Genomic DNA, 23,794 nt, shown 5'->3' with positions numbered 1-23,794 from the left:
AACTATGATCTCATGTTTATATATATATGTACATAAAACATTTTAATTTTGTTTCATAAATGTATTGTTGTTTCAAGTTTATGTTTCATTGCAGCCTTACTTTTGTTTATTGTGCCGAATAACCCATGGGGTTAGCAGCATGAACTTTGTACATTTTCTGTAAACTACCTCACCCCTGTTGGGGGTCACTTTCGTTCAGCCCAGCGCAGGCGCATTTGAACATTACTGTAGATATGATAGTAAGAAAGCTTTTCGGTACTTGAATATCATTTCTTTGAACTTTCAAACATGTTCATTTCAACATATGTCCGTGTATGTTGTTTCACTGTAGAGACAAAACTAATTGCCACTACTAGCGATTGTATGTAACAGTTTACAGTACAGGTGATTTCAATAAACACCCCTGACCCTAGTTACTTGATACATCCTGTTAGAAGAGATTACCAAATGATACATATACCATAAATTACAAAGAAAATTACTTTACGGCACTTAAAAGATTAGTCCTGGTCACATTCCTCTCATTATAGGCAAGATTTATGTTGGAATTTGAAACTTAAGCTCTTCAGTGTATTGAGACCCCAACTGTGAGAATGTCATAGCTTCCCTGTATTATTGAGATGAATATATTTAGCCTGTTTCACAACCAACATATGGGTTTTATTGTTGTCACTTGTACACTGAGTTTTAAACCATTTGCAGAATATCAGAATAAACTTTATATATATCAGTTAGACCATTTTAATTCTAAAGCAATAACAACAGAAATGTGGGTTTTACTACAAAGTAAAGATTGTAAGAAGGAAAAATATAAAATTCTATGTGGTACTGGTACTAGTAGTATTACGTACAAATCACACAAGTTTATCATTCTAAATTATGAATCATATTATTATTATTATTATGAACTAAATTTTAAATTATGCTAAATTATTGAACTTAAAACTACAAATTTAAATGCAAAAGAATATAAAAAATCACAAACTCTTAAATTCAAAGTGTTAAGTCTAATTCATGTAAAGACCTTGCACTCGCCACTTGATAGCTCTTAACTCTAACAATCGTGGATGAACTTCTTTTCTAAAAAATATATCTATTTTGAGTTAATTTTTCAATATAATGATTAATATAAATAGATATATGATGCAGCATGATTTAAGCTACTATATAAATATAATAAAAGTCAGGTACATCCCATGCAGTTTTTTTCCAGAAGCAAGTTTTCTAACGCTTACAGAAAAGCCCTATTGGCCAGTACTAAATACATCCTCTACATAAAATGGCAGTTACTATGATAAGCACCACCCACATTCATACTGTAAAATCCAGAGAACAACGTTTCGTCACGTGCTTTCCTTATCATCCTATGATTTGTCAAATGTCTAATACAGCAATTGGAATAACATGATACTGAAATTGACACATTCGACTAGGATTGGCTAAAAGTTTTACAACTGAGGTTTAACATGCCCAGACGCTGTTTTATAAAGAAAAAAAACTAGAAAAAGGTTTAATTACCAATCATAGATGGCAGGACTAGCACTGAAGTGGAAGGAAAAATTGTTTAAAAATTTTGAAAACAAATTTTCTTCTTAGAGGGCGCTTATTTACATTCTAAAACGTATTTTAGGATTTTTTCATTAAATTCCTCTTAAACTTCATTAAATAATACAATTTTGTACAAATAATTGAATATTATGCTACTATTTACAAAAATAAAATCTGAAATCCAATAAAAGATAAGTTCTCTATAATTTTTTCAATTCACAAATGTGATTTTGCCCTCACGATAAGATCAAAATGGTCACGGCAGGTAAAGGATTAAAAGATTTTATGCCTTTTATGGGTATAAAGATGTCTGCTTCAAAGTTATATTTGATTTCTTTATTATGTTATACTTTGTCTAATCAAAAGAGTTAACAATTGGGACAAGTACTACATCCTCAAGCAGATTGTCCACTATGTGTTGAGTGAAACTTAACTTTCTTAAATTACTTTTACAGTATAATTTAATGGACCATTTCAAGTATTTGATAAAGTTAGTAAGGTAAATGTGCTTTTGGTTACTCTTTGATCACGTACACCAGTGAGATGTCTGTATTTAAATGTAGGTAATTTTAGTTGTTATAATCTTTTTTGTAGGTTAAATTTTTGACACTTGAATCTGGAATTTTGTTAATAAAGATTTGTGATTTTTACAAAGTGTGTTTCAAACACTGTATTGAGCACTTTATTAGAGGTCATTTTATTTGTGTATAATTAGACAAGAAGCAGAACTCTTTCTCAGAGGTGGTGGCAGTTCAATTTTCAAAGATCTTTAGCAAAGGCCCCTACCAGCCCTGGTGGCAAGAAGGTCTTCCAGCGAGATAAACCTCACTGCAACATAGGTACCATAGGTCACGTTGATCATGGCAAAACTACTCTCACAGCAGCAATTACGAAAGGTAAAGTTATCATCGGCAAGTCCTATTTAAAACTACTGTTATATGTATATCCTAATTAACCTTTTCTATGATATCAAAATTACTTTTCAAATTTGAATACTGTACAGTATGCTTTGACACACAGCTCCTGCTGGGTAGGGATATTGATATGACACAACAAAACCACTCACATAAAATAATGACAGTCACAGCTCATTATCAGCAAATCATGCACCTCATGAATGGTCATATGATCAAAAATGGAAACATGCAGTGGTCTCTGTCATAATGTTAAGGAAAATTATTCATACACCATAGTTATACCCCAGGAAAGACATCTGAATGTTTCATATGTCCAAAACCACCAGACAAATAGTACACAGCAGGCTCTTGCTAATTGGTTTCAAGAATTGTTAGCAGAGTGTGGAACTTTTTTCGGAACATTTATTCAGATATCCAAATAAGGCAGTCCTGCCAATCAGAAAACTTAGTCATTTGGAGATGTCTGAACTCCATTTAACTACAAAAATGTGGCACAGATGATGTTGGTGGAAGTGTATTATGAGCAGAAATTATCATTGGTGAATATACATACCAACGCATCCTGTGAAATGGCACCATTAGTGCCATGTATGCTAGCAACCACATTCTACAACTTTTCGTCAAAGTATACTTGAGTAATTGGGCCTGTTTTCACTCTAAATAAAATAATATCTGTCCTCAATGTGCTAAACTGGAAGACACGTTATTTGAAGAAAAAAAGAGACTGACCTTTATGTTCACAAGACGTTAATGTTAGTGAAAATGTATAAGATGCTTTTAGGAGATGCATGACGTTTCATGAAGTGACTCCAGACAGTAAAGGTGCCCTGGAGATAGCTCTTTTTGAGGAGTGGTCAAGATGTCCCGAAAGTAACCACTTTTCTGAGATGTGGTCAAGCACGCTTCAAGCACTTATTAACACTCTGATTTTATGCATGCAACATCAATGTTAACTATTCCTAATGATCACATTATATTGAACTGAGATGTGAAAGAATAAAATGTCTTCCAAGTATTCATTGTGAGCATAAGTTAACTGAGCAAATTTTTTCATTACATATAAGACTGATCATCAGATGCCTGATTTTTCATAACTCTCTTCTTAGAGAAATGATTGATATTATTTTATAACAGTGGATTTTGCCTTGTATTAATTGTAATATTACAAATTTTCATTATTCCAAAAGTGCTTTGAGCAACATGTTTATTAACAATGTAGTTACTCCTATTTACAAATTACTATTTCATGATCTTTATCTAATTTGGTTGTAATCATTTTATTTTTCTTACTTTCAAAAAAGCTTTAAATTCTTCAAAAGATGAATTTATCACTTTAAATGAGATGACATAGTCAAACTTATAACATAAATTGTGATTTACTTTGGATTCTTGTTGAAGTCAGGATTATGACATTCATAATGCCATGAAAGTAATGAAATTTTGTAACAATCTTAGTCTTGTAAAAACTTTAGGTTTTAAGATGTATATTTTATTTTTTATTTAATACTTCATCATTTTGGTTGTTGATGTCTATTGATTTTAAAGAACAGCAGTTGAAGAAAGTCCATATACAGGATGACTAAATCACTACTTTGTTTATTAGTATTTTTTATGCTGTTGTAATATAATTATCTTGGGAAGTGGGCATGTGAAATCCACTTAACATAATTTTTACATAAATTGGGCTGCCATTTAGCATACATAGTTATAAACAAAATGTCATGGAAAGTTTCTGGGCTTTTTCTCAGTTTTTCCGAGTTGATATAATGCCTATGTAAAGTGCATAAAAGTAGAGATTTTTCCCTTATAGTGTTTTGTTTTAATAGAAATACTAACTTCAATATGTGTATGTTTTTTTAGTTCTTGCAGACAAAAAATTGGCCAACCAGAAGAAATATGAAGAAATTGATAATGCCCCTGAAGAACAAGCTCGAGGAATCACCATAAATGTAGCCCATGTAGAATATACAACTGATAAAAGACACTATGGACACACAGATTGTCCAGGCCATGCTGACTACATAAAAGTAATGTAAAACAAATAATGAGTCATTTAAAAAATTTGATTTTCTTAAATTGGAAGTAGAAGTTTCACTGATCTAAGAGTGCCCATTGAAGGGAACACTAAATAAAAAAGTTATATAAGCTTGCTACTGAACTTGAAAAAAGGGAACCAAACAAGATAGGAATGGAAGTGAACATATCAAATCTGGTTAATGATCACATAGCACACTAAGCCTTCTCAACTTTACATGAAAAATAAAATATCTATATTACTGGCTTCCTCACTGGTAAAAGAAATAGAACTAGAATTTCCAATCATAAAATATCATTCTATTGTAAAATAATCATCAAAGTAGTATTCTAAAGGAAAGGTATAATGATGAAAGCTGAGATTCTATTCAAACACCAAGCTTTCAACAGACAAAATGAGGAAGCTCGTAATGTAAGGATTTTATTTTTCATGTAAAGTTGAGGCAGCTTAGTCTGCCATGTCATCATTAGCCATCCTATCTTATTTGGTTCCTTTTTTCAAGTTAAGTAGCTTTATGATACTAATACTTGTTATTATAATAGACGGATTTAGACATTAATACCATTCAGTCATTAAATAATTTTAATACAAGCAATCTCGAAGAATCATTCTGTCATACTGCTTCTGGCCAAGTATAAAATGTCCAAATTTGAATCTGCTATTTGAATAAAGTACAAATTGGCCTACATATTTACCAACACCTGTAAAATTACACTTTTTATATTCATTAATTTTCAAAGCAACAGCCACTATTATAAAACTAACTAATTATTTGACTAAAGTAAACATTTTGAAGCTAGGCCTATCTTTCAATTTCTTTGAAATTTTCTAGATAACTTCTTTGCATGTGGGGTATGCTTTACAACAGGCAAGATAAAATCTCTGATGTGTTTGAACCAAAATGCCCCCCTTGCCCCCCTCTTGCTACGCCTCTGGATTAACAACTTCTAACATACAAAAGCCAGTGCATTTTTGGTAACACTATGTTCCAGCAGTGGATTTATGTCATGAAAAGTCTAACATAATATTATTGTTAGTCAATGTACTGAAAGTATAAAATGAAACGTACAGACAACAAATCTGGTAAAATATCTGCTGATTTCTTAATTTAGAGTCTCTGTTGATTAAAGAGGTTTGTTTTTTGTTAAAAAGTTGGTGATATAACAGAAAATAGCTTAATTCAGAAATGACTTAAGTTTAAAATTGAATTGATATTTTTACTTTCATGATAAATTTTTTGCACTTGGTGGATCTGGGCTAGGTATTCCACACTACACCTTTACTTTAGGCTTAGTATACCAACACTCACTACACTTAGAAGGTTTCCTTGCGCCCCCGTCACTAAAATCAGAAAGGACAGACAGCAATTGAACTATTCTATCTGGATAAATGCACTTTGGCTTTTATGACTCTTCCTATTTCGAGAAATCAGGCATGATGTGACACACGTTGACTTTTATATAGGTTAGATCTGTAGCAGCTAACACCAAGACTAGCTAACAGTTACCTGTTTAGCAAGTATCAAATGTTCCCTGGTCTGTGGCATGGCACCATCTGTAGCAGCTACCACTAAGACTGCTCCATCCATCTGAGCTGTTCCTGTAATCATATTCTGAGAAAAAAAAAAGGCATATTACTCTTCCTCAACATGAACACTGTTTTATAAAATAATGTTTTTTTTTCATTTGCCTTAATTTTTATGTATAGGTTGTTAAATTGGCATAGGTATTTTCAACCTGAATGGCACCTTATACAATTGCCATCAAAATGTAGTTTATAATTCAACTTTTTATATTATCTAAGTATTAATTTCTGAATTTCAAAAGAAAAGTTTTTCTTAAATCTTTATTCTTGACTTTTCTCTATCACATGATGTATCTTTGCTCTGAAGTCTCCCCCTTCAGATTTTATATCTTTAATAATACAGCCTATACAGTGTTCAACCAATAAAAAAAAACATAAAATATACACAATCATAAGCAAGAATATAAAATATAACCTAATAACTTCTTGATTTTTTGAGGTATCAAAAATTTGTCAAACCTACCAGAGAAGCCAATTTTTTTATTATAATTATATAATCAGTACCTACCCAATGAACTTATTTACAAACAGTAAAAAGAGCAGAGCCACCTATACGTAAATCTTATGACTTCTCCTTTTGTTTCTAGTAGTAAATTCATTGTTTGTGGATGTATCTAATTTAGTATTCTAAGCATTTAAGAATCTTTTCAACATATTTACATCTTACATAGAAAGCTTGAGAAATTGTAGTAGTATGAAGCCTTTTATTCTAGTGACTGATATTTTTTGTGTTCCAAAATGCATATTTGAAAATTATTAATATTTACATGGACAAAAAAGTGAGTCCTAGCACAGTCACATCCATGAGTGCAAAGATCCCACAGGTCATAAACATTGCTTCTGATGTTTACAACAGAAAGCTAAAAGATTTTGCTTTGATTCATTACTTTTAAAGGTGTATAAATTGCTTCCCCAGTACAACTTATGACAAAAAATACCATAAAATTAAACAGATGTGAAATGTTTAACAGTTGAAATTGTAAATTTGTACTTTGAAATTTTCAAGACAATTATACATTCAAAGAAGAAGGAAAAATGATATTTTACTTCATATACTTCAACTTTTCATTTCACTGCACACTGATGATTTTAATACAGTTAGTGTTAAGGTAGAGAAAATAAGTGATAAAATATAAAGTTTTACCAAAAACAACAAACTGATGTTTGTTTAGGAGGTTCCGAGGGTTATGCAAAGGAACTATGAATACTATAAGGTGAAAATCACCTTTCACTTAGACTGACTCCTGATAAGAAATTGGGTATGTGTGGAAGACTGTGAAAGATGGAGCCAGAAGATGCCAGTTGTCCATATGAAGATGGAAATTAAGTCCGCAAAAATATAGGAATCAAGCAAATGACCAGAGACGTGAAGCCTAAGCAACAGGAAAGTGAACATAAACATCAAACACATTGAATCTTGTCATCCAAAGTCCTGGAAGAAAGACCCATCTGAGAGACAGGTAGGATTCCATGGTGAAGTGAGGCACGTTGAGGAAGTGATTCAGACAGAAGATATCGAAAACAGATGTCAATACCCAGTATTCTTGGGGACAACAAAATGTCTGGAACAGAATCCTGGAAGCACAGAAGAAACTTGTTCGATGAACTGCAGCTGTGAGACACTGGCAGAAAATAGGATCTCGAGGGTGGGGGAAGGAACTGGGAAAAGGAATAAGGCAGGAGGTGTGAGGAATAGAAAGTAGAGTCCTTCTGACAAAACTCGATTGACCCAAGGGTTTGATAAATGATGATATGCAAGTGCAAGAGCCTCTGCAGTATGTGAAGCACTACATACTAACCCCTAGATGTAATTGATCTGCAAAATATTTGACATGGACCCCAATATCAGGCAAAGGGGGAAATCAAAAACTCAGAACTAGGTGCTGCAGTTAATAAGAAAGGGGAGGGATCAAATGACACAGGTGACAAAGACAAAACACAACATACCTATGATATTAAGTCTACAAATGGTGACTGATGTCTAGGTGCTTCAACAGGCTAAGAACTTGCCTGCACAACAAAGAAGATTGGTGGGGGGTGAGAGGCTATCCAAGTCTGCATCATCCTGATCTAAATCCTCAGGTAATGGCAGAAATGCTTTTACATCGGGAGATTCTCCAGCCCGCATGAAAAAAGCCAACTCCCGACGAACTACAGCCGACACTTTGTCTGCTGATAATGCCACACCTGCAGCTGTTTTAATGGGCTGTTGAACACTGGTACCATTGGTAGCTATTGTAGTAGCAATATGAAATTGTGAGTTCATAAATATTGATTGACTACCAGTAATTGAGTGAGAAATAGAATTCACAATTAAATAAAGAAATCCAACTGAACGGTGTATTATAAACAATACTTTTAAATGCAAAAATCAGTAATGAAATATTTTCAAAATGCACTAAAGAAGAATAATAATATTTGAAATCAAGCACTGGGTATTAACACTGTCATTCCAAATTGACAAATGAAGATTGGGTTCAACTGCATAGAGACAGTCAGCTGCTGTAGGAAAGTTTGTAGCACTCCTACTGGTGGAGGACTGTTGAATGCTAATTTGCATGCTTAAACAGAGCTGAACCATGTGGTATACACATATAACTAGGTGGGAGTTTCAACACTAGCGGTGAGCAACAATTTGCACACTAGAAGGTAGTGAAGTTGGAAATAGCTGTAACTGTGAATGGAGGTAAGTAATCGGATTGGAATATAATTTTATCATCATTTGATAAAGCAAAACAGCCCACAATCTTTGACTACCTATTTTATTATTACTCTATGCAAAACTTATAAAGCTCTAAAATACATTCTAGCAACCCATGTACATCCTCTTCCACAAAGCTATCTTGATCTTCTTCCTGCCCTCTAAACATTGCTGAGAACATTTTAATGCTCAGTGCACCAGTCTATATATCCACCACTACTTTCACGCCACTATTGAACATGTACATAGCATGTGACTACTCTCTACCAACAGTATTGCACCACCTATAATGGTGTAGCTTGCTCCCTCTGCTATTCTTGCTCTTTTGAGAATTGGCAGGCTCTAAAAGAAGAACATCACCAGTGGGGAGGAAGGGTAGGAAGTGTGTTAAAGGAGGTAAGAACCTATTGGAAATACATTTTCAGTGTCAGAAAAAGTTAGCTTCCAATATGGTCTTATCTCACACAAAGAAGCATACCTTACCAGGCAACACCCACCACAGAGTGGGATCCCATTATTAGTGGTCAAGAAAAAAAGTTTCTCTGAAAAGGACACATATATGTAAGGAAGTGATAAGACTTACCCCAGTCAAAGGCGAACAGACATGTTTAGAATCACCGCAGAAGGGAGACAATATCGATATGAAGAAGATACAGCCAGATCCTGCAGATAATGAGTGATGAAGATATTGGGAGTAGCCTACATTCTGGCCCGAATGCTCTTCTCCAATGGATGATGAAGGTAAGCAGTCAAAGACATGGTGAGATGACGAATCAGATGAGAAGAAGCATTGTGGAAACGGTGACCTTCCATGGACATGTCCAAATATGTCAGCCTAATGAGTTGATGATCCCAACCAGTGAGAATTACAGGGGATAGAGCACAGGAAACAGAAGGGTTCCAGGGAATAAAAAGTCAGCAACGTGAACTCCAAAAGGAGGCAGTGTGTGCCACATAACACCATAAGGAATGAAATGGACAAAGAAGCCAATCATGATTGAAATGGGAGTACATGTGGGAGATGGAAAGTAATGAAGTGGGTGTGTATTCCAAACCACTTTCATGGACAACATAGGTCATATGGAAGAAGGACCAGACGAGATATAGGACAACATAAGAAGAATGGTAGAGGATGCAGGTAACATTAATGGCATAAATACCTGACTGACAATGTCTGCAAGCCAGGAGATGAAGGAAATAGGTCTTAAGGGAGAGATGGTATGTGGAGCGTGTAAACAAAGGTTCAAAGGGAGGATGGAAAAGAGCATAAAGGACCACAATGAGATCCCAATCAGGTAAATCAAAGGTACAGGAAGGATTCACAACTTGAAAGTAATGAAGAAGGAGGGAAATGACAGGGAAAACCTTACGAAACTAAGAGAAATGGATGGTGTTTGAACAAGGTTGCCCAATAGCTAGACATGGTCAAAGTGGACAAACCTTTGTCAACCAACCATGTGAACAGTTGAAAAAAATGGAAGGGTGGGAAGAACAGATCAAAGAGACCAAAGGCAGAAAGTAGACTATCACCTTTGGTAAACAGACATGGATGAAGATCTGATGGAATGAGAAAGGAAAGATGCAACACCCATGAGTCAGTTCCTGGGCTGAAGCAATGGACCTGACAAAAGCCATGAGTGAAGATGGAGTGTGGCGACATCTGAATGAACAATATCCAACTGAGGTTGATGGAGCAAAGACTGAGAAAGAGGTAAGGGTGAGGAAGCTGTACAAGTAAAGGTCAGAGCAGAAATAACCATGGTTGAGCTGGCCAATACACAGCCACCAGTAGGTCTAGACATGGAGTGGTTTGGATTAGGGAATAGAACTCTGGAGAGGAGTCATATAGGAAGGTAAGCATTGATGTAAAGACCCCTCCAATTTTGACTGAACATGTCCAACCCCAGCATTAGCATTTACGGAACGGGAGACCAATGGGAAGGAAGTTTGGTGTACCAGTGGGTGGCAGAGGCATATATGAGGTGTCCCTACCTGGAAACACGTCCTCCAAAAGACCTATGGATTGGGGGATTACTCCATGGGGAGAATCCTGTTGGGAGGGATAATTGATCCACAACCAGATTCAGGGTACCAGGAATATGGCAAGCTAAGACCACAATGTGGTGAATGTGGGCCCAGAAAAGGATATCGAGGATCTGAAAGCACAGAGACCTGTAATTGTTACATCATTCTTGGTGATATAAGTGATCACTGCGAAGTTGTTAAAGTGTACCATAATCAACCTCCCCTGCAGGAGAGGAATGAAGTGGGACAGAACTCGAGGAATGCCATAAGTTCGAAAATGGTGATATGGGGAGAAGACTCCTTGATCCAAGCACCCCAACCCTCTAAAGATGAGTCCATGAACAGATATAAATCTTGACAAGGTGGATGAAGCAGCACCCCACCATGGTCTGTATAACCACCAAGACAGGTCAGCTCTGATCTGGGAATGAAGAGTAAAAGGGTTGGTCCAATTGATCCTAAAGAAGGTCCATTTGATGCCAAAGATGGGCGTTCTATGACTGCATTTTGGTTCAAACGATGCCTTCTGAATGGACAAGAGGTCAATCGTTCCTGATTGGTGTATTCACTCTACATAAAGCAGCATACTGCTTTTGTTGTCTTCTTTTTTTCATCTACATGTATGACATCCGATAGTGCTTTCAAAACACAGGGTGGATTCCCTAAGTGGAAGAAAAATGAAAAGTTAAATGCCCATGAAAATAGTGACAGTCATCATGTGTCATTTGGTGCTTGGAAAGAAACTGAGTGCTGAATTCGTCTTCAAAATGGCATTGATGAAGAGCTGCAAAGGCAAATTCAGCAAGAAAAAAATAAATGGAGAGATGTACTGTGATTACTACTTAAGTTTACAAATAAAAAATTTTGTTAGTTTACAAAACTGTATATATACTTAACTAGATCTTGTACAGGTAGCATTCTGAATCTTTCGTGCTTTTGCTGCTCCAAATGCATCAACTTAACTATCAAAATTTAAGGTATTAAGTACGTCTTTTTCAATACTTAATATTGCCAAGTTACTAAGTCGTTCTTGAGTCACTGAGGTTCTCAACAGAATAGCATAGTATTTGTTTCTACGCATTGCTGACAAACAATAATTTCGCACATGTGAAGCCATGAGATTTATGATTTCAGGAGAAAGATAAAATATTGACGTTTGCTTATTTTTAACACGCTCTAAATGCTCTCTCATTATTGGATCATACTTTGCTGATAACTGCAACAGTGACAGGAAATTTCCAGGGTTTTCGTTTGAGGTTACGTCCTCAATATAACCACGAAATGCAAGATTCTCAGAAGCTAAATATTGTGTACAATCCAGCAACCTCCCTAGTTTTGAAACTTATGTTTTATAATGAGAAGCCAGTCACTTGTGGTGTACATGGATTATAAAACAGATTGATAAAATATAACAGAACTTTATTCTGCATGCTTGAAAGATTACTCTAGCTATGTGACTTTGAACAACACTGGATGACATAAATATCAAAATGGTTTACAAATTATGTAAGTACACCTAGCAGGCTATATTTCATTACTTCCAGGTTTACAATTGTGATATCGTGAGATGTTATATTGTGACTTTATTTTAGGCCTGTGTAAGGCGGTACTTAATTCTTATTGTCGTTAAGTGGGTAATGAGTCACAAAACAAATAATCAAAACATTTCGGAGGTGGGGGCGCCAAAAGTGTCTTTGCCCCCGGGTGCTGAGAGCCCTTGCTACGCCACTGTATGGCCATTATAATCATGCAAGTGATCTGATTTTTAATTTAAAAAATCGAGTAACAATAGATCATACAAATGCTACTCTTCTAGATATATAATGATAAACATATTGTTGGTTACTTTGAAGTTATCATTTAGGCTACTTCTTTTAAATGTCAGACATAACATTCATTACAGAATATACATTGTACATTTTGAATGTTTGGAATTTAATAACACCAATGTCATGTCAAACGTGGAAAAAACATTTTAGTATTAAAATTTTATATGCAATAAAAATGAGTTTTTTATTATATTTTAATTAAAATGATGATATTAGAGACAATCAAAAGAAGGCCTATTAGGGAAATATCGTGGTACCTTTCTCATCCTAGAAATACCTTGAAATGTGATGACGTTAGCTGTGCAGAGTTTTGATGAGTGTTAAAAGTGCTTCATTGTAACTTAATGTAAAATTTGTATTTGGTGTTATGTACAAAGATAACGGTTTCTCAGTGCCTGTTACAGCCGTTCCTATCGCAAAGAAATCCAAGTGCGCTGCATCTGGCGACTTGAGCGACTTTACTGTTTAGGGGCTTGATTAAAAAACGTTTTATAATATGTTCATATAATGTACTATCTGGTGATTTTTTTCCCTGGATACATTTTTACATGTACTTCTAAGTTAAAAGTACTTAACAGTGTATGCATGTTTAAAAATAACATGATAGTTGTTATCATGTTTTTTTTTTTAATAGGGTTGAGCTGCTAGCCATGAAAACGGTTGTTATGTTCACCTGTTTAATTGTTGGTTCTTCTGCCTAAACGTTTATGACTAATCTTGTTGGCTCCTGAAACTACATGAACGAGTTTTTATTGTGCCTAGTTTTTATTGTCTAGGTGGGATTGACAAAGTAGCTTGTTTAGCCTAACCGCAGGGAAAACATGGCAAGACCGTATGCGACGAGTGTGTGTATAATGTTAGCGTACCTGATCGTCCTTATAGTTAAATCGCCGACCAACAGGTATAGGTTCGCCAGGTGCTCTACATCGTTCTAGTGAGAGAGAGGGCAGCACTGTGCTAGAAGCGTGTTGCAAACGGCTGTTACCGCGCGGGTCAAATTGCGAACATTAGATTGTTGGATATGCTACTGCTAAACGGTTCTTTGTTGCTGTAAGAGTATATACCATCAAGTAAAGAAGTCAATGCACGTGATTTTATTTTTCCATAGCCCACTTCCTATCCTGCGCGATTCTACTTGAACTTGGAGGGTTTGTTTGAATAACTATAAAATTTTCAGTACATTTTTCTCAGAGGAATAGGAGCGGCAAGAAAACCTGCCATTATTCTAAGAAACGTAACTGTAAGTACATACAGAACATCTTTAATTATTAATTAAGAGCGTAAGATGTCTTTCAAATATATTTACATTTTAGCCTTAACACCAGATGTCGGGGTAGGATAATAAGTCAGTATTTCCCAAACAGTAGATTTTAAAAAAAATCGTATACTGTTTACCATTAGTTATTGCATAGGTTGGCGGTTTCGTTTTTAAACACATCTTTCACTACTTTACTGAGTAGTAGTTTCTTTCAAGTTGGTCATGTTTTCAGCGAAATCTAGCTAGTACGTTTCGTATTACCACGTAGCTTACATATGAATGTTTACTCACTCTGTTAATAAGTTTATTATTTTTAGTTTTACTTCGTCTTTACTTGATTTACAAACAATATATTTCTTAAATGGTTTTTGAATGTATCGTCTGTATTTGATCGATCGTTTTGTATTAGACGTCCGTGTAAACCGTGGCTTCATTTAAATACATCAGATTTGATAATATACACATTTTGTGTTTGATTCTGATTATTTTGTGTTTGTTTTTACTATCCACACTGACTTAAAATTTCCCACGTTCCATGTTACTTGCACATTTTGTTAAAACCACGAACTGCAATTCAACACGCTGAAGTAGGTTTTGATAGGAGTGATAACATTGAAAGGACCAGTCTGAGCATATCAATAAATTCCAGATGAATTCTAATGTTCATTTTGATTCTTTACTGTTTTAGAGAGTTCAATATTGTTTTGTCGGACTGCATGCACTATACTTCTCTTTAATCTGACATATTTAAACGTTTTGAAATATTCTGTTATTTACAAGGTTTCAAAAAATGGTTTCCTCTGCATGGAATACTTCATACCATGTTTGTCTACCAGATGTTTATTCCTCTCAAACAGTCTTTTTCAAATATTTTTGACAATTAATTGTACCATTTCTGACCTTGACCTTTGGCCCACCACCAAACAATCGATTTGATCTTGGGTGAAATAAAATTACACAATGGCACCAAAAAACATTACTGATGTTGTAATTATTGTATGTCAAAGGTCATGTCCTATCTGTAGAAAAGTCTTAAAAACACTAATATTAGACCCAATTTGGAACAGAAGAAAATTTTACACAGGAATTTCGGCCAGGCATGGCCAGGTAGTTAGGGCGCTCAACTCGCAATCTGCGGGTCGCGGGTTCGAATCCCCGTCCCACCAAAAATGCTCGCCCTTTCAGCCGTGGGGCGTTATAATGTGACAGTCAATCACACTATTCGTTGGTAAAAGAGTAGCCCAAGAGTTGGCATTGGTGGTGACGACTAGCTGCCTTCCCTCTAGTCTTTCACTGCTCAAATTAGGGACGGCTAGCGCAGACAGCCCTCGTATAGTTTTGCGCGAAATTCAAAACAAACAGACACATGAATTGAAGGATAAACACTAAAATGAAATGATGATAATAATAAAACTTAACCTTATCTAAGGAAGCATACTGCGCTCGCGCTGAATAATTTTTATACTACTGGATTTGATCTTAATCCAAGGAGGAGAGTCAGTGTTGTGCAAAACATACTGAACGTTCTGCTTGGTTTTTCTTTACTTGCATTTGGGTTTGTTTGAAAAAAAAAAGGAAGTTCGAAATGGGTATTGCCATCTTTTAATGTAGTGTAATCGAAGTTTTATTCAAGGTTCATTGTCGTGTGTGTGTGTGTGTGTATATATATTTAAGTATAAATCATTTACTAAAAGTTTTTATATATACACCTTCACACTTTTGTAACAGAAGAGTAGATGAGTTTTTGCCATTCGGTCGTAAGGTTATCGTTTTTCAGCACATAATAATATGTGAGTAGGTGTTTAGTGGCTATTTAAAAACACTGTGTATCCCTTTAAGAATAATTTTAAATCCTGTTTTTCAACTTATACACATACATAACTTATACGAGGATTAATACTGCAACTTAGCTCATTTTCTTCTCCACTTAAAAACGTAACTTTTTATACAGATTGTACGTGGGAGAGTATAGGGTGCGGTCACTTTCTTGTTAAACGGTGGGCGCAAGCATTGAAAAACTGACAGACCTCGAGATTTAGGTTAACAAACTTCTTCAGTATTAAGCAGGTTCTTATAAAATTTTCATATGTATTTTAGTGACATTACTCGAAGAAAAGACGTCATTAATCTTCACAAGAGTACTGAGAAACAAAAGTGTTGAGTTTAAAAACAAAATAGTTCCAGAATTGACTTCATCAATCAAGATAGTTTATTGAGACTTTAAAGCAGTCAAATTGACTGAGCTTATGGTTTGCATTTGTAAAATACCTGGAGTTTAATATAGAATTACAAACATGCATGTAACAACAATTATCTTGAGTTGCCAGCACAGAATACTAGTAAAACAAAATTGTTGGGTTAACATACAGTGTATATGTAAGTTATAAGTACAATATATCAAATATTCAGTTCTTCGGCAGTCCACTAGGAGACGCGAAATAGAGTTGAACAGAAGCTCACTAACACTAAAGCTTCGCACACTGTTAAAACATAGATATAGTATAATGCAACACCTGAGGGTTAATCGTACTTTATAAGCATGATTGGTACATACTAAAGCAGAGGCGTGTGTCTGCAGATGCGAGCTGTGGCAACACGGGCGACATGTTTACCATCTAAGTGTTTGGTCCCCTCTATTCGACCATTCGGTACCATTATTATGTCAAATCTCCTTGATTAAACTGGTATCTTTCTCGTCACCGTGTTGTGCTAAATTCTGTCCCTGTTCTTTCTAATTTTAAAGATAACAGGACTGAAATCAAATAATCTATCGAGTTAGCGAAACCACCCAAATAAAGTGAAATAAAAATTTTACGCACTTTAGAACTGTTGTAGGCATTTTAGAATGCTGAAAGTTTATTCTTGTTTACGTCACATGTTTACGCATTACGGTGAAAGGGATAGACTTATGCTGAGAACAATACATTACAGGCCCTGCCAAGTTAGAATATTTAAATAGCATGTTGTCAGAAGACACAAAGAAAATAATATTTAAAAAAAGATAATCATTTGGTGTTCTCCGAGAAAGCAGAAAAAACTGAGAATTTAGGGCAAAAATGGGTTTCGAAATTACTCCAAAACTAACCTAAAGCAACGCTCTTATTCACAAAGTGAAAGCTACGAAAGAGAACCCTCTAGCCCAAAAATCCATTGCAATGATGCTGAGAACATCTTCTGGTACAATTAATGAAATAATAAACATGAGTTTAAAGTTGAAGAAGGCTTGCAAGCTTATCTTAAACAAACGGTTGGTTTCATGAGAAAAATGGCTTAAACAAGTAGAAACAGTTATCCTATTGATCACTTGTATGTCAAGCTCCACATGCAGCTCGTATATACTTTTGTGTATTTGGTCTGTTTAAATACGGTCTTAAAAGTCAACGTCCGCGTTCAGTTGACCGTTTGTGGAACGTTGGTCAAAACGTGGTTTTTGATTGACGTCGCCATCTTTCGTAGAAACATTTTTACTTTGAGAATTGCTGCATCGAGCAATAAATAGTTTCGCAATCTTGGCCGTCGATTTGAGCGTAATTGACAATGGAGGAATGAGTTTTCCAAGTACAGCACGGGACCTGAAACATCGTTCTGACAAAGTATCAATAACCTTAAGTATAACAAATATATTTAATTTCCTAAACATTCACCATCAAACAAAGCTATGAAGAGAAAAAACTTTAAACCAATGAAATACTGCATCATTATTGGTTCATCAAACTCTTCGACTATTTTCCTATACACCATATTACGTTACCAAAAATTAAAGCCAATAAATTCTCCCCATCAAAAGAGGAAACACAACTTAAACTCATTGTAATAACTTATCTCTACTTTGTCAGGTTTCGTACAATTAATGAATTATAAATGCAGTGTATTAAACGTCATTGATTACTTAGAGATAATACATAGTGACGGCATGGAACAGAGCTATATGAAATTCGTTACATTGGTTTATTGAACCTGTGGATTTTTCTTGTAACAACAAGATGGGCAATTTTAATAATAAGTAGTTTGTGCATAACACACACACACATATAATTTAACTGTTGTATGTATGCAAAAGAAATAGAACAGAAAATAATGTCGAATGGTAGAAACAGAAGAAGTGTTTGTTACTATTGGTCAGAAAGTCATGTCGAATGGAAGAATCATAAATACCAGGATTTTTCAACTTTATGTTACCCAGCGCTCTCTAGAAGAGAACGAGCGTCTGAAACTCTAGCGAGTAACGCGTCCTGCTTAACAGTTTCACTACTCGCACACTGAAACGACTTTCTGCATTATCCTGTAATAATTTAAACACAAAAAGGGAAGAAAAAACACACAGTAAAACTTATGTTCTGATTTACTTCTCGGTTTCACGTTATTTTTCTCCTTCTGTCTCTAACCAGAAATGTACCATATTTTAAGAAGGTGAACAAGAAAATGATTACAAGTAAAATTTGGGCGACGAACTTGTTAAACTTTACACCACACCCTAGCGTGTTTCTTATATTCATAACACCCCCAATTTAGAACTGGTCACGAGGTCAAAGATCTCACGCGCTTGATTGTGAATTTAAAAAGAAAAAGAACGTCGATGGCTCCCAAGCAGGTACTAATATTAGTATTCATCACTACAAGGCCTCATTCGAAGTAGGGGAAAGGGAAGGCGCATTTTTTCCACTTTTGATAGTGAGCACAAGATGTCGGTGACACGCCACACATATTAACAGCAAAAGTTGACATTACGTAAATCACAGATTAAGGTAGATGTTCAACGATTCTTTCAATCAAGTGTATTTAATTGTTGATCATATTAACACCGAAGAATCGTGTTCAACACAAATGTGCAAGAAAATAAAACAAAAACAACAACCAACAATAGCACAAAAATATGATTTAATTGAATAACACTTTAATTCATACCCCAATGACATCCTGAAAAAAGACTTTAACATTTTATTTATTTTTTGACATATTTACCATTATATTTTGTACCTTTAAATGCATTACGTTATTTGTTTCAACTACTATTCGTTGGAATTTTAAAGGAACTATTTTGTGATGGGGAAACTCATTAAAAGCTTAACCAGTGTACTGGCAGTTTTCTTGCTCATGACTAGATTTTACTGTTGAAGATCATTGAACTTCGCGAACCCTTTTTTTTTGTTTTCGTCTTGACAAGCAAATATCCAAATATTAGCACAGACTAAATCTATGTTTACTGTGGATCTGGTAATGAGAGGTCTTATTTTTTTTTCGTCCCAAGTATTTCACAACACGACCATGTTAGCTTGTTGAAAGTAAGTAATTAAAATTCATTTGTTCACGTGCATTGTACTAATAGTGTTGTAAATGTGGCATTAATGATATAGCAAATATATCTGTTTAGAAGAAGCAGTATCGCATTAACAGCTAAAATACGCGAAGTATCGTTTTTTCTGAAGTCAAAACGTAAGCCTTAGTTATCTAGTTACTAACGTGGCAGTGTAATTAGTATAAACATATATAATGTTTAAATTCTTTAGACACTGTAAAATAGCCAAAATTCATAAACGTTGTGTGTATGTATAACATTAACGAGGTAGCGGGTATTTTTGTCCACGACAATAACCTGACATCTGGTGGATGACCTAACCATCCTCATTGAAATTTCCTTTGAACTTTATGGTGCACTGCTGTGTAGGGTTTATAAAGGTCAATAACTGCCACACAAGTTTAGTCGGAGTCAAGATTCCACAAGGCTGGAATATCACGGACTTTGGTAATTAGATGTAGCATTGGTAGTATCAGCGTCAAAGATATTTCAGCACACCTGTTAATAAATTTACTGTGAATAAGCTGACGAGGGAGTGAAAGACCACTGGTCACGATAATATGAAATATCAGTGTAGTCGCCAAAATTAGTAATTTATTGTTTGATAGATTGTTTAGGTAGAGTATTCATGATAAGTACACAGGGATGGACAGCAACTGTCTGTTGTATAAAAAAACTCAAGTATAGAGGGCGACGTTATTGAAAGAAGATACGCCCAGACTTGTAATAAGAAGTTAGGACCAATGTGCCCAAGAATTTCACGCTTCATGATTTAAAGGTCGGACTGTAGCTCATAAGCCACATATCACAGCTTTGAATAGAACATATTGACTCTCAATAAACATTGATTATCAACATAGCGATAGGATATGTATGGAGCGACGGTTTCCGTTACTCACTTTGTTCAAATAGGTGCATTATTTAGCTCAACGACTTAATGCTTTACCATGCTGAGAAAATATGAGTTTTCCAAAAGAAAACAATGATGCATCATTGCCCAGAATGTCATTACACAAGATACTTATGACTCCCCTAACTTTTTCTAAAACACCAAGACCAGACCAGATCAATATTATAATATCACTTCTATTATTCTTCTTCATTGTTGAAGCAACGCAGTAATATCCAAAACATTCTTCGGTATGTCGTCAAACCCAGACCCTATTAATCCGCTTTGGCTAACTCAGAACTTCACACTAAATCCATCTGAACCGTTCTAGAATGTTTTGGAACAACGTCCAATTGACAGGTTCTGAAATCTCTCCACGCTTGGAATTACTCTGCAAGAGGAATAATGGTCTGTTCTACCAGATGTGTATCGGCTTTCTGTGGCAAGTGTTTGTAACAGAATTCAGGCTGTGATTAATACCTAAACAAGTGTCCCTTTTCAAGGTTATACTGTCGTAGTACTTTTGGTAAATTATTATATAGTATATTATTATGTAGAGTTTAAATGAAGTATGTTGTATGTGAAATTTTTGATATTTATTATTCAAGTTTTAAACTCTTCACTAAATGTTTTGAGTAAAAACTGAAGGGTATATTACAGTCTAGCTACGAAACCGGTACAGCAAGGACAGTAACACGCTGGATGATGAGGTACGTGTGACACAGAAACGCCACTTTGGACAATGGAGAAAATTATTATATTAATTTTTTTTGTACTGTTTTATTGGTTGCGGGTAGTAACTTTTGTAAATTATTTACATCTACAAAAACCTACATGTACAAGGTTTATTGGAAGCCGTGATTTCCGGGTGAAGTCACGAACAACTACGATCTAACACGATATTTTAAATGGTAAGAATGTCATGCTTCTCGAACAACCATGAACAAAAAATATGTATTAGCTCTTGCCTCTAACGCTCTTATTTTTCTCCCATTCACTGCATTGGTTGTTTGACAGAAAATATTAGTATTTACTATTACTATTAATTACTTAATCTAGTGATTATTGAATAATTTTATATCATATTTCATAGTCTTTTACTCCTGCGTGTTTGTACATGGTTTCATTTGATTATTTTATCGTTATTCTAAAAAAATAAAACTCAAACTGTTCTTTAAAAGGATTTTGTATTTTAGATTTTTGTACACGATTATTAATTGAATATCTTAGCGTATCCGTTATTTTTTCTTGGCAGTACGGGTTGGGTGCTGTTTACAACTTGGTAAGTTGAGTATTATTATTGTCTTTATTTGTAGTGTCAAGAAACGCTAAAGCTCCAGAATTTGAAGTATCCGCATTACGGTTCAGACACGGTAAGTTAACATTTTTACGTATATTTATGTAAGAGAGCACTGTTTATTTTTTTTATATCACTGCTATTCTCAGCTTTGATAATTAACACACCTTATCGACCAATTCGTAATGATGACAACCTAATTAGTTGTGCCAGCTGTTTACTCCAACATCAACATCAAATCATGTCTATATTTCTGAGCAGACAACAAAATCTAAGAAGTCAATTCGTGTTATTATTATTATTATTATCAATAACAGTTTAGTTAAAGTTAATGAATTTAATCCCTTCGAGTATATAGATACCTTAATCATTCGAGTCAGTTCGTTAGCCGGAATGTAATGTAATGCATGCTGTTCGAGTTAACATGCTTGTTGGAATTTAACATTAGATTGTTAGTTTATATACAGCTCTAACTAATGTGTTTTTGTTATATTTTCTTCACATATCAAATTAATACTCTTAGAGACGTTGTAAAAAAAGAGTGTCAAAGTTTTCGGAAACTTCAGGTACATAGATATCTTAATTGAACGAATCATTTTGCTGGTACGTTATCAACTACAGATTTTGCTAATCAGTTTAAACACTTCAGGTATATAGATATCTTAATTGAACGAATCATTTCGCTGGTACATTATCAACTACAGATTTTGCTAATCAGTTTAAACACTTCAGGTATATAGATATCTTAATTGAACGAATCATTTCGCTGGTACGTTATCAACTACAGATTTTGCTAATCAGTTTAAACACTTCAGGTATATAGATATATCTTAATCATTCGAGTCAGTTCGTTAGTCAGATATTCGTTTCAGAAACTGTGTTCATTCATTCTGTAATGATTGCCTTATATAAGCTTGTTAGCTTTAGTTCGGCAACCTTATCTAAAGAATCTTTAAACCGATTTCACATGAGGTTATAGACATTATTATGGCTTCTGTGCATCAATCCGATGTGGTGAACTATTTTACTGAATGAGCAGCCTGGTCAATCGAATATATATATGATAAACTTAATATATTGATACTGAACATCAGGTCATTTGTCCGTTTTTGTAGAAAATCCGGCTCTGAAAGCACTTCTTATAAGTCTAGATTTGGGAGGAAATTCTTCTGTTATAAAAGTCTAAATTTGTGTAAAATTAAACCATTCGAAGTAGATGAGCAAAAGGAGTTTTTAAGGAAAATTCACATCTTTTTTAATCATTGAGTATTATATAAGTGACGATAATATTTACACTTTTGCTACTCTGTTTCTGAACACACAGAAGTATTAGAAAACAAATGAAACACAAGAGGACAAACATGCTAAAGTTTTTATTTTTAAAACAAATAATTTTTATTGGTCATCACATTTATTTTTTTTAAATTGCTTTCCAGATTTGAAACAGTATCGTCAAAGCCTTAGTCGGTGTTTTTAAGTGTTGTTTACAGCTGTTTATCATTACTAATTGGAACTATTCAGTTCTTAACTTCACGAAAAGTTTGAAAATATAATTCATGACTGTTGAAAGGTCGAGTAATAAATACATAAATAGAGAAATCTGTAAAATAAAAAAAGGAAATGTATCGCGTGGTATAGTCAGTGACACTATTCATATTGTATTACCATTTGTTGTTTACGAAATGTGATAAAGATCTCAGGCAGGTTTTTCGTCACTGTAATTGAGTCAGGAAGATAGAGCTGTAGACCGAGTGTTACATGGCGATGGTAAAACATAGCGATAAACGTTACTTTTATGTGGGCCATTTAGTTAGTTTTTGTTAATCGCAGAACTTCAACAAGAGGCTGTCTTTGCTCTACTCACTGTGGGTATCGAAACCCGATTCTTAGCGTTATAAACTCTCAGAGTTGCAGCTGAGCCACCGAGGGCCGTTTAGTTAAAGTTTTTCGATAAGCCAGTGATTAAATTAAATCATGTGCATATTCCAAAAAGTAAAAGAAGTACCCAAATCATATGATAACTAAGTTTCGAACGAGAAAATAATATACACGAAGAATCGTGGCTCATTTTTGGTTGACGTTTTTGTTCCTTTTCGATTGTAATTTTCGTCATAATAGGGCCCAAACCATGGGCGTCCGCAGGATGGGGCAAGGGAGGAGTGGCATAGCAAGAGGGGGGCAGTCGCCTCCGGGCGCAGGTGTGGAGGGCGCAAAATTTCCTATGGCGTATAATGGCTATTAATTAATAATTATGCCCTCCTCTAGGATATAGTGCAACTGCCCTACGTTAAGTAAATACGACACAGTGTTACGTTATTTGTGTGTATTACGCTTGCAGTTTTAACTTTTAAAAGCCGCTCACTGAAATACAGTGAGACCGAATTGACGTATAGAAATTAAATTTATACTATTCCA

The 23,794-nt window shown here is 34.8% G+C and overlaps 1 protein-coding gene across 1 annotated transcript in view; it reads left to right on the top strand.

The window, feature by feature from the left end:
• Nucleotides 1-23,794, top strand: part of LOC106471630 — a 192,708-nt gene that overhangs the window by 104,933 nt on the left and 63,981 nt on the right. The window contains exon 5 of the mRNA XM_022401203.1: nucleotides 21,399-21,455. Within this exon, the coding sequence (XP_022256911.1) occupies nucleotides 21,399-21,455 (57 nt within the window). The remainder of the gene's footprint in view (nucleotides 1-21,398; nucleotides 21,456-23,794) is intronic.

The sequence above is a fragment of the Limulus polyphemus genome, unplaced genomic scaffold (genome assembly GCF_000517525.1).
Source record: "Limulus polyphemus unplaced genomic scaffold, Limulus_polyphemus-2.1.2 Scaffold114, whole genome shotgun sequence".
In the NCBI taxonomy this organism is placed as follows: Eukaryota; Metazoa; Arthropoda; class Merostomata; order Xiphosura; family Limulidae; genus Limulus; species Limulus polyphemus.
Note: the sequence above shows the minus strand (reverse complement) of the source record. Positions and strands in the feature narration are given on the sequence as shown.